This window comes from Xyrauchen texanus, chromosome 2 (assembly GCF_025860055.1).
Source record: "Xyrauchen texanus isolate HMW12.3.18 chromosome 2, RBS_HiC_50CHRs, whole genome shotgun sequence".
NCBI lineage: Eukaryota > Metazoa > Chordata > Actinopteri > Cypriniformes > Catostomidae > Xyrauchen > Xyrauchen texanus.
This window is the reverse complement of record NC_068277.1, coordinates 18,308,521-18,319,731: the sequence shown is the minus strand read 5'-3', so window position 1 is coordinate 18,319,731 and position 11,211 is coordinate 18,308,521. Positions and strand designations below refer to the sequence as shown.

Below are 11,211 nucleotides of genomic sequence, written 5' to 3'. Positions count from 1 at the left end.
CAAATATAGTCAACTTGATACAATTTTAAAAATAGTTTGTTTTAGAGTTTTTGGGTTACTGTAAGATATTTGGCAAAGTATGGTGGGGTATATTACAGGAAATGCTTTTGCAATAGGATATATGCTATAGATTGACCATAATATTTTTTTTATGCCACCATAAAGTATGATAACGTGCTGTAATGCAATTGTGCTCTATGGACTCAAAATACACCATAGAAATAGTGTAATATGTCAAATTCTGTAGTTATGTAATATATTTGCATTGCTTACCTATGTATATACTTCATCCATGTGAACAGACTGCAGTGTGATTGTGAGAAAAGTGAGTTTGTCCGAACACTTCTTCTCAACCGTCCACATCTTTTACGTCGGCACTCCCTGGAAGTTTCAGGACATAAGACTGTATGATAAGTTGACATTTTTAACATATGTCTTGGAACACACACACGATAGATGGATATATAATTAATATAACAAAAGCTTATGTAAAAATCATGTTGTTTAGTACCAATATGTCGATACAGATGTTGAGCAACTGATTATTGTGCTGAATCTGATACTAGTAAAATCTATTTACTCGAAATATCTGTTTTTACTACTTCCAGCTGCTTATTCAAACTGATTAGATAAAATAGAAATAATCATGATAAATTGACACTTACAACGATCTACATTTAAATTACAACATAAATACAATAATAGCTATACATTGCTTATGATCCACTGTTAATGAACTATGACAGTCACTTGACGTAGGTGTGCAGTATTCATTGCCAATGCCAACTGCATGCTCTGAAACAGTGCGCCACTATAGAGCCCGCAACCGCACCATATTTTTGTTACTTTGAAACGTGTACCTCTCACATTTATTTAAATAGCCATTTGAAGTTTAACACATTATGTCATTATTTCTTGTATAACCCCTAAACACATCTTAAAATAACAACTAACACTATTTTATAGGCTACCATTTAAGATTTTTATATTATCTTAAATCATACAAACAAAGCATTTATTCTTACCAGATGTAATGGTCCTTGGACTGGGAGGCAACCATGTTCATTTTATGCCCGCAGTTATTGCATTTAATTTTGCGTTTCAACAAGCCAATCTTTTGCAACCATTTTATTAACTTTAAAGACGATTTTTTTGTTTCTCTAACATAAACTTTGTTCAAAAGTTTGATCTCCAGTGAATACATCAAGTCAGCGGCTCGAGCCTCGAGCTAGTAATACAACACAAAAATTAAAAATTGGCGCACTTTCCTTTCATTGGCTTACGGGCTCTGATCAGAATCAGAGAGTTGACACGTGACCGAATACTTCTTCAATCTGATAGGCCAAGCACTGCCTACAGTTACAGGTTGCTCTGCAGTCTGCTCCGAGTCCCCGAACATTTGATTGTAGAGATGGTAAGTGGGCCTATCAAATCCCTTGGGAAATATTGTCATTTATTATTTTCATTCTTGTGAAACAATATCTTTATCTCACTTTTTTTCAGCATCAAGATGATCAAGCGCCTTCAGTACACTGCCCCTCAGCTGGCACTGGCAGTGGGGGGAGTGCGGGTACCATGCATTTTACCCGCGCAAAGGCACAGAGAGGAAATACCAAGGGAAAAGAAGAAGTAGTTTCCATCCACACAAAAAGTGGTAAGTTGTGTTTATAAATGTGAAAATCGTTGGTGTTCTACCAAACACAAAGCTGATATTTCCGGTGACGCGATTGCATACAAGTCAACACAAATTAAAATTGATTTAGCTCGAGCGAATGATTCACACAATGCGATAATTCATTAGTCTGAACGCTGGCATGAAGTTGGTATGACGTTGGACGTTAGACATTCGCGTACTTAGGGACTGTCTCTAAAGTTACATGCGACATAGGTTTCTAGCATTTGAAGACAATGACTTACAGCCATAAAAACCAACTGTAAAGAGTTCATCTAGGTGTCAAGTATGATGCACACCTTTTAGATTTTTGATATTATTGACAATAAACTGTTAAATCATATGTAAATATTGCTATGTATTTCACTACTGTATGGGGTCTTACACAAAATATGCCATAATTTAAAGCTCAATGACATTTGAAGACAATGACTTACAGTCATAAAACCAACTGTAAAGTGTTCATCGTTTTATGACTGTAAGTCATTGTCTTCAAATGCTATTGAAGTTAGAAACGTTTATACCAATGCCGCATGTAACTTTAGAGACACAACCAACTTCATGCCAGTAGTCTGAACTACCTTACCTAATGGTGAGGGCTTTCTGGTCCTGAGAAGCATTCATTGGTTTCTATGCTAGGATGCACTTTTTGTTAGAATGCTACAGTTAACTATTGTAAAGTGTTAAAATTTGGTAATTTTATTTTTTAACCTTGGATTTAGGAAATAATCAATGCAATACTTTTCAGAGGGAATAATTAGTGCATTTATCTAATTACACTTTTGAAGATGTAATTAGTAGTAATCATTTTTTAGAGTAACTTGCCCAACACTAGGGATAGGTGGTGGTTATTGTAAAAAACTGTTGTGCAGCTAACTGTTGCTTAACCATGTTAAAACCAAGCTAAAAAAAAAAAAAGTCTTAAGTTATCTTCTGAAAGATGTATATAATTACATAATACAAAACACTTTTTACTATGTGCTTACAAGGTTTGACCACTCTACCCCACTGACAATTACTCCTATGTTTTCATGTCATGTTTTGCAGTTAGTAGGATGGACAGTCTCAAGCCTGTCAAATAGCATATTCTCTGGGAAAAGAAGGCTGAGATGCTCCAGTCTCGGGTGAATGAGCTGGAGGAGGAAAATGACTTCCTCAAGAGGCAGCTTGAAGAGAAGTCTGCACAAGAACAAGGTTTGTACAGGTAGAGCAGAAGGCTCTCCAGAACTTCTATGGGCTTTAGAAGAATAATGCTACAGCATAACTGTACATATTTTAGCTATGTTTGACAATATTGTTGCTGGCCTTTCAGTATTATTTTGTACCTGCTTTAGATTTTGGCTTAAAATTTATATTTAGCGCACGCGTATATTTAGGTGGACAATGTATAGGATCTGTAAAGCAGATAACCCTCAAGGTGGACTTAAAAATAGAGACATAAAGATTTATGTGTGAAAACATTTGCATTTAAAACGAAATGCTGCTGCTTTTTGTGCACCTGTTAAATTGCAGCTAAAAAGGATTTCCTACACTAGCTATATAGTTCTTCCATTTATAGGTATCTACAGTGTTTTATTTTGCTACGGTTTGGAGTTTTTGTTATTGATATTAAATTGTTCGTTTTTATTTTTTATATATTTTTAAATTATAAATCAGATCAAAAATATATATTTAAAAAATTGGTCCCACTTTATATTAAGTGTCTCTAACTACTATGTACTAACATTTTAATTAATAATTTGACGCAATGCATTTATTGTGTACGTACATGCTTTTACATTGTAATTAAAAAATATATATATATATATCTGCATGTAATTGCAGCTGTAATTAATTTCTGTAATTACATTCTGTAATGTACTACACTTTTCAATTAATGTGAGTATATTTAGGTTTATAACGGGTCTGGTTCTCACCTGATTGATGAACAGGAATTGTAGTTTGCAAGTAAAGCTGCAAGTTCCTCCATCAAAGTCAATCGCGTTGGGCTCGGTACAAGCCAATGCCTTAAACCTACCTATACCATCACACCTGTCTCTAACCTTACCCGTATCCACCTCAAAAGCAGCAGTGTTTTGCAATACAATATGAACACAAAAAGTGCATTGTACTATTTTTTATGTAAGTACATAGTAGTTAAGGACACCTAATTTAGTGTGACCAAAAATGTACATAGTGAAAATAAAATAGTCTCTTATTTGGGTGACAAAATTTAGAGCTTTAGCTGTTAAGTCATTTGTAAGGATTGAACTGACTTCGCTTGGGTATAGCCTGTAGACTGCTGCCTTGCCATAGCATATTGCCTTTCCATTTACATCAGAAGTTGCTCAGACAACATTTGCATTAATTTGGTAGAATTCACTGAAATACTCAACTAGTTACAGTGAAGTTCTACAAGCAGCTCAATTATACAGTGGGTGTAGGTTTACATTATAAGTTTATATTACAGGTGGGAACTTGGAGATAATGGCCACTGGAGATGAGGAGGCACGGGCCATGATTTTGGACTCCAGCACTGACACTACCACTGATTCCAACACTGACTCCAGCACTGACTCCAGCTCCAGCTCTATCTCTGACTCTTCAGATGAGGGAAAGAAGAAAAAGAAGCGCAAAAAGAAGAATGGCAAGAAGAAAAGCAAAAAAAGAAAGAAGGAAACCAAAAAGGTGAAGAGGTCAAACGGAAAAGGAGAGCGAGGTATGGACACACTGTATTTAGTTAGTTATGAAGTATTTAGGTGATTATTTTTATTTTAGTGCTTTATACTTGATTTGTTGCATAATGCACACTATCCCACAACCCAGTCATCATCACTCTTGTCATCTCTTTTTTTGAATGACATGAAATCCACATGTCAAAAGCTTAACTGTTCTGTTACGGCCAGTGTCCCTGAATTCTCAGTGAATATCAGTGATGATCTGTATCTAACTTGTATTTTTACTATAGCTTTCTTACAAAGATTATGTAAGGAATGAAGTAAATAAAGACACAACATGTGCTTACCTGTTATGGTAATCAATAATTCAATATAAAGAATGTTCTCAACAGTATTTACCTGTGTTTTTATAGCAATACTCATCAATAGTCTTTATTGGCACACTGCCCTCACATTACTGACTATTAAATGTTCTAAATCAAAGAATAAGCCACACGCCTTAATCCAAGTTGTAGCCTTCCTTTTAAAGAGAAAACATGTGGGTAACACTGTGGCTCACCCTGCGACTAAGAAACCGCACAAGACACAACACAACAGTCCTTGGTGATTTATTCACATTATTGTATTGTTTTTTTCAGTTGCCTCAATCGCAGATGTGGTGAAAAGATATCGGCGTGTCCTCAAACTTGTGCAAAGAGGCTTCAGGATGACCGCAGCTTTCAAGAAGGCTTGTGTTTCTAGAAATGCTGTGAAAGACACGGCAGCAATTGAAGAGATTTACATGGTAGACAAAAGTGTCCTAGAACAGTTCAAGGGTAAATACACACTTTTGCAACTACCACAACTCTGTCAGAAAAAAATTGTTGGTGAACTGGCAGAAAAGATAATTGAAATGAAAAACAACAAACAGCTCATCCCCTTTTCTGTCAAGAAAGACTGAATGAGTTAAGTAGGTTGTTGTTAACTAAATGCAAGTTTTTTTTGTTTTTGTTTTTTGTGGTTCTACTCTTTATAACTTGACCACCAAGCTAGACCAACTAGGGCAGTGCAGCATTTTTTTTTCAAGTATTGAGAGAGTTTTCTCGTTTTGAAATGCTCAATATAATGTCACATAATCAGATGTGATCCTGATACCCTAGTAAAGAATGGGTTGTATTATTTGGAGTGTTTTTTTAATTTAATAAAAGTGCATTTTTTCTCTGATGTGCTGCCTATGGTGTTTGTTCTACTTCAGTCAGGTATGCAAAACTGTTCTGGTTTGAAATCGTAATTATGTTGCATATAATTAATGGAAACCTGTACGCAATCTGTTAATAGGTTATAGACTTTCTACTGATATCAACTGTTTTTCACTTTAATTAGATAGTCCTAAATTATATCTACTAACGCTTAGTGGAGAATGTCTATTAATAGTCTACTGATCATAAACAATATATTTGTTGACAAGAAACAGATAAGCAACTAATCTTTAGTTGACTATCAACCGATTATCAACAAATGGTAAACTACAGATTTTTTTTTTAAACAGTTTTTATTCAGTTGAAATAATCATTAATGTGATGCATTTGGGACCCCTATACAGTATCATATACAGATCATATGCTGACATGACAGTTGACTTTCAACTGACAGATTGATTTTGAGTTGTTGGTAGACAGCTTAGAAGATGGTCACTCAATCTACAGAAAATTAGTTGATAATTGGCTAATAACTTGTTGCAAAATAACATTGAAAGTCAACAGGCACTTTTTGTAAAATCTGTAGATTAACACTTGAAATGTACCTTATAGTCTATAGGCAGTTAGTTGAACGTGTGTTACTTGTCTGTTGAAACAGTGTTGTTGAATGTCAACTGATATTAACACTTGAAATGTACCTTATAGTCTATAGGCAGTTAGTTGTATGTATGTTACTTGTCTGTTGAAACAGTGTTGTTGAATGTCAACTGATGCACTGTTGACAAGCTACTGAATGGCTACTAATAAGTAGTAGAGTCTCAATGAACGGACTATCAAAATAAAGTGTTACCAAACGGACTCTTCCCTGCATTAAGTATTCTATCATAGTGAAGTGTAAGGGTTGTATATAAACTTTTTATACATACACAGAACACAAATTCTAATTGCTCATACTTAGGGTTACGGATATAAACAAAACCTTAAGCCAAGTATTAAACTTTGTCGCATAACTCGTCCTGCACAGCTGGTGCTATGGATATGAATGAAGCCTAAATTGAATGGCTTGCTGAGGAGAGATGTGCAATTACTTACTAAGTGATCAGAATTATGTTTTTTCTGGCCATCAAAATAAAAAAAATAAAAATCCAATAGACATATATTGAAGGAGGGACACTCGTCATTTCTAACTTATTGCGTCAAGTTTTTACATCATGGATATCAAACGGTATTGGGGCTTGTGTGTCATGTGACTGGTCATATCATCACAAGTTTGAATATGCAGAAGTGTAAATTAGATTTCAGTGCTATGGCAGAGGGGAAGATTTTCAGTCGCAAAAAGCTACCTTTTGACTTCAGAAGTCTTGGAGGTTCTAGGGACTTCTTTTATGATAATGTTCACCTTTTGGAGTTTGGCATAAAAAATATACTCAGATATTTTGCAAAATCTCCTTTTGTGTTCACGAAAGAAAGTCAGGTTTGGAATGATGTGATCTTGAGTAAATTATTTTGACACCATTTTTTGTTGTTGTGTGGTGAACTATTCTTTTAAATGAAAACCAGACAATTACATTTTAGAAACAACTAAGAAAGAAATCCAGAAAATTTCAAAGAGTCCACAAAGTTTTATCAAAAATATATTGAAATGATAAAATACAATAAAAGATAAAAAAATGTCAATCTGTGATTAGGGCAAGTCTTACCTTCTGTGACATGGCTCTTTTGAAAGTAGTTGCTTCATGCTGTAGGGGAATATCAAGTAGGCATGATGACACTGACAGCTCAGTTGTAGCAGGGTTGACATACAGATCATGGGACAGTTCTGATGTCTGAGAGGACTGTCGCCATGGAAACCACTGGGCTCTGATGCCTACGAGAAGAGGCACACAATGGTCAGCCCCAGACACCACTTCTGCTGCAAACACACTGAGGAGGAAGTATGTTCCCTGCAAAGTGATGGTGGACATGAAGTTAAACTACACCAACCTTGTCAAAAAAGTACAGTTTACAGTGTTATATTCTCAGGAGAAATCCTTCCTATTGTTTCTGGTAGAGAAAAGAACTGTTTATATCATAAGGCCTACAGCATTGCAACCAGTAATACTTTCCAGATGGCATTAACTGCTACTCTGAGAGGTTAATGCATACAGTTGTTAACCAAACTAAAATGATACCCATTGAATTCAAGTTAACAGTGCAGTAAAGTCTAATAATACATACCTCCAAAACATTGACACATTTGACAGTGGGAGATCCGTAAGCAACATTTATGATGTGGCCCATTATGTCCAATAGCCACTCCATTCTTTTAGAGACACCTATAGATCAATATCTTAAAAATTAACAACCTGAACAAGTAATGCTTTAAGTTAATCAAAGAGGGAATACTTAAAGGGATAGTTCACCCAAAATAAACATTCTCTCATCACATACTAATCCTCATTGCATCCCAGATGTGTATGACTTTCTTCAGCAGAACACAAACAAAGATTTTTAGAGAAATATCTGAACTCTGTAGGTCCTTACAATGCAAGTGAATGGTGGCCATATCTATTTCCACTAAATCAACACTTTAATTTTAAGATTTAAGATAAACAGGCACATGTGACTTTCCAATGTAAATGTGAAGATGGAGATTTAGAGTAAAAAAAGGAATCAGATCACTTCTGAATATATAGATAAAACAACTGGAGTCTTATGGATTACTTTTATGTTTAATTTATGTAATTTTTGGACATCAAAGGTCTGGCCACCATTCACTTGCATTGTATGGGTCTACAGAGCTAAAATATTCTTCTAAAATCTTTGTTTGTGTTCTTCTGAAGAAAAAAAGTCATACACATTTGGAACGGCATGAGGGTGAGTAAATGATGAGAGAATTGTAATTTTTTGGGTGAACTATCCCTTTAAGAGAGTTATTTGAAACAGGCAATAAAGGCAAAAACTTGCAACCCGGTTCCAAAACTACATTTCTGCCACACCTCAGTGGCCATAAATATTTATTTTTGGCCATGCCACTGTATTTTGGAATATATATATATATATATATAAAAATTATATCGTGCTTGATAAAGTGCAAAAGTTGAACTTTCATATATTGTAATTTCATTATAAGGTGTAATTTTCATGATAAGGTGTTGGATTGAACTTGTTGGTCCAGCACATCCCAAAGATGCTCAATCGGATTGAAAACTGGGGATTTGGAGGCCAGGGCAACACCTTGAAGAATGTTCCTCAAAAAATTCCAGAACAATAGGTGTAGTGTGGCAGGGCGCATTATCCTGCTGAAAGAGGCCACATCCATCAGGGAATTCCAATGCCATGAAATGGTACTCCTGGCCTGGAACGATCTTTATGTAGGTGGCACGTGTCAAACTGATACCCACATGATTGGCCGGACCCAGGGTTTCCCAGCAGAACATTGCCCAGAGTATCACACTCCCTCCACCAGCTTGTCGTCTTCCCACAGCGCATCCTGGTGCCATCACTTCCCCAGGTAAAAGGAACACACATACACGGCCGTCAACGTGATGTAAAAGACACAGGACTCATTGGGCCAGGCAATCTTCTTCAACCTTCGAAGGTTCAGTTTTGAAGCTTGCATAACCATCATAGGCATTTTCGATGGTGGACAGGGGTCATCATGGGCACTCATGGCAGCCCCATGCCCAGCAGGATGCTATGCACTATGTGTTGTGACACATTCCTCATGTTAAATATTTTTTTTTCTCCTCTTTTCTGAACCCAATTTGGAATGCTCAATTACCAATGCTCTCTAAGTCCTCGTGGTAACTTGCCTAAATCCGGGTGGCGGAGGACAAATCTCAGTTAGCTCCATGTCTGAGATTGTCCATGTGTTCGAATTCGTGACTCCAGGGGTGGTAGTCAGCGGCTTTACTTGCTGAGATACGCAGGCCCCTCCTGTAACCATCATTAAAATATTCTGTGACTTGTGCCACAGTAGACCTTCTGTCGGTTTGGACCAGACCAAGCTTTGCCGTTACAGAGATGCTCTGATCCAGTCCTCTGGCCATAACAATTTGGCCCTTGTCAAAGTCGCTTAGGTCTTTCCACCCTGTCTTTAACTTACTGTCGCTCAGGTCTTTACTTTACTGATGTTTACCCGGGGGAAGTGATGGCACCAGGATGCACTGATGGAATTGTGATGTTCTGGGCAATGTTCTGCTGGGAAACCTTGGGTCTGGCCATTCATGTGGATGTCAATTTGACAAGTGCCAACTGCCTAAACATTGTTGCAGAATAGGTACACCCCTTCATGGGAATAGTATTCCCTGATGGCAGTGGCCTCTTTCATCAGGATAATGTGCCCTTAATATAATATAAGATAATGTGACATTGTTCGGGAATGGTTTTAGGAACATGAAGAAGTGTTCAAGGTGTTGATCTGGCTTCCAATTTCCCCAGACCTCAATCCGATTGAGCATCTGTGGGGTGTGATGGGGGATTTGCTGGACCAACAAGTCAGATCCAAAGTGGCTACACGTCGCAACTTACAGGACTTGAAGGATCTGTTGCTAATTTCTTAGTGCTAGATACTACAAGACACCTTCAGGGGTCTTGTAGAGTCCATACTTCGGCTGGCCGGTGCAGTTTTGGCAGCATGCGGAGGACCAACAGCATATTAGGCAGGTGGTCATAATGAATTGGCTCATCAGTGTATATGATTAAAATGATTAATGATACAAAACAATATGGTTAAAATGATGTATTACAGTATGTTGCAGTTCTTAATAAAGTTACAAGACAACTGGCATTCAGGGTCCAAAATTCAAACTCACCAAGCACCAGATCATATTTTTTTTAACAAGAAAATTCACATTATGATATTAGGGCAAAAATAATATTCTTGATGATAATTTTTGTTTATTTTTGTCTTGTAAAAATATGTAAAAATCCTTTAAACAAGATAAATTAGATTGATCTTGTTTTAGAAACAACACTGCATAAGATATTTAGGTTTTTCAGAGAATGTATTTTTAACATGTGTATTTTTAACATGTGTACTTACTGTTCAAAGTTTTTATAGTCAAAACAAGTGAAAAAAATCTACCAGTGCTGAATAAGTAATCCAAAGTATTTAGAATAAATTACTGACCTTGAGTAATCTAACAGAATATGTTACAAATGATATTTTACAGCATTTATTCTGTAATCTGTAATGGAATACATTTCAAAAGTAACCCTCCCCAACCCTTCCAAGCACCAAATGAGAGCAATAACTGGCCTGGGTGTGTGTTAATGTTTGACATAAGTGCATAAGTGTTTTAGTGTAACCCTGTAATTTTAGCACCGGATAATATTTATTTATCACTACATTAATATATTTAATAATTTACATGTATTGGGAATAGAGGCAAAACATGATTGGTGGAGGCACTGCAGGAGAAGCCAACTGATTTGCTTCTTATTCCCCACCATGAGAAGTGTACTAGTGACGTCATTGAGAGACCAAGAAGAGGGACTCTGCCATTAAGTCAGGTAGGATAGGATGAAAGCTGTCTTTTCCACATTAGCCTGTAGAGGGTGTACAAGAACAAGGGAAACACAGAGCGGTTGATTTTGGGTTGTGCAGTACATGTGCTGATTCAAAGTTTCCAGCCACTGTCATTGTCCCTTTGAGCAGGTCATTTAACTTTCAAATTGCTCTGGGTTGGCTGTAACATTACACGATACATTTAAAAGGAAA

At 36.5% G+C, this 11,211-nt stretch overlaps 2 protein-coding genes across 2 annotated transcripts in view; one reads left to right on the top strand and one right to left on the bottom strand.

Moving 5' to 3' along the window:
- Window positions 1-1,303: 1,303 nt before the first annotated feature.
- On the top strand, window positions 1,304-5,269 carry LOC127653095 (pre-mRNA-splicing factor CWC22 homolog). Its single transcript, XM_052139610.1, has 4 exons — window positions 1,304-1,654; window positions 2,720-2,866; window positions 4,122-4,370; window positions 4,968-5,269. Exons 2-4 carry the CDS (start codon window positions 2,782-2,784, stop codon window positions 5,267-5,269), a joined length of 636 nt encoding a protein of 211 aa, XP_051995570.1. The 5' UTR covers window positions 1,304-1,654; window positions 2,720-2,781.
- Window positions 5,270-7,078: 1,809 nt separating this feature from the next.
- The window catches only part of focad (focadhesin), a 74,992-nt gene continuing 70,859 nt past the window's right edge, over window positions 7,079-11,211 (bottom strand). Inside the window, 5 exon segments of the mRNA XM_052139599.1 lie at window positions 7,079-7,088; window positions 7,208-7,254; window positions 7,256-7,450; window positions 7,725-7,822; window positions 10,862-11,039. Of these exon segments, the coding sequence (XP_051995559.1) occupies window positions 7,079-7,088; window positions 7,208-7,254; window positions 7,256-7,450; window positions 7,725-7,822; window positions 10,862-11,039 (528 nt within the window).

Excerpts from the sequence above, each read along its gene's own strand:
- LOC127653095 (XM_052139610.1), top strand. The coding sequence starts at position 2,782 with ATGCTCCAGTCTCGGGTGAATGAGCTGGAGGAGGAAAATGACTTCCTC. Across the intron at positions 2,867-4,121 it reads GAAGTCTGCACAAGAACAAG|GTGGGAACTTGGAGATAATG; the intron begins GTTTGTACAGGT and ends TTTATATTACAG. Across the intron at positions 4,371-4,967 it reads AAACGGAAAAGGAGAGCGAG|TTGCCTCAATCGCAGATGTG; the intron begins GTATGGACACAC and ends TGTTTTTTTCAG.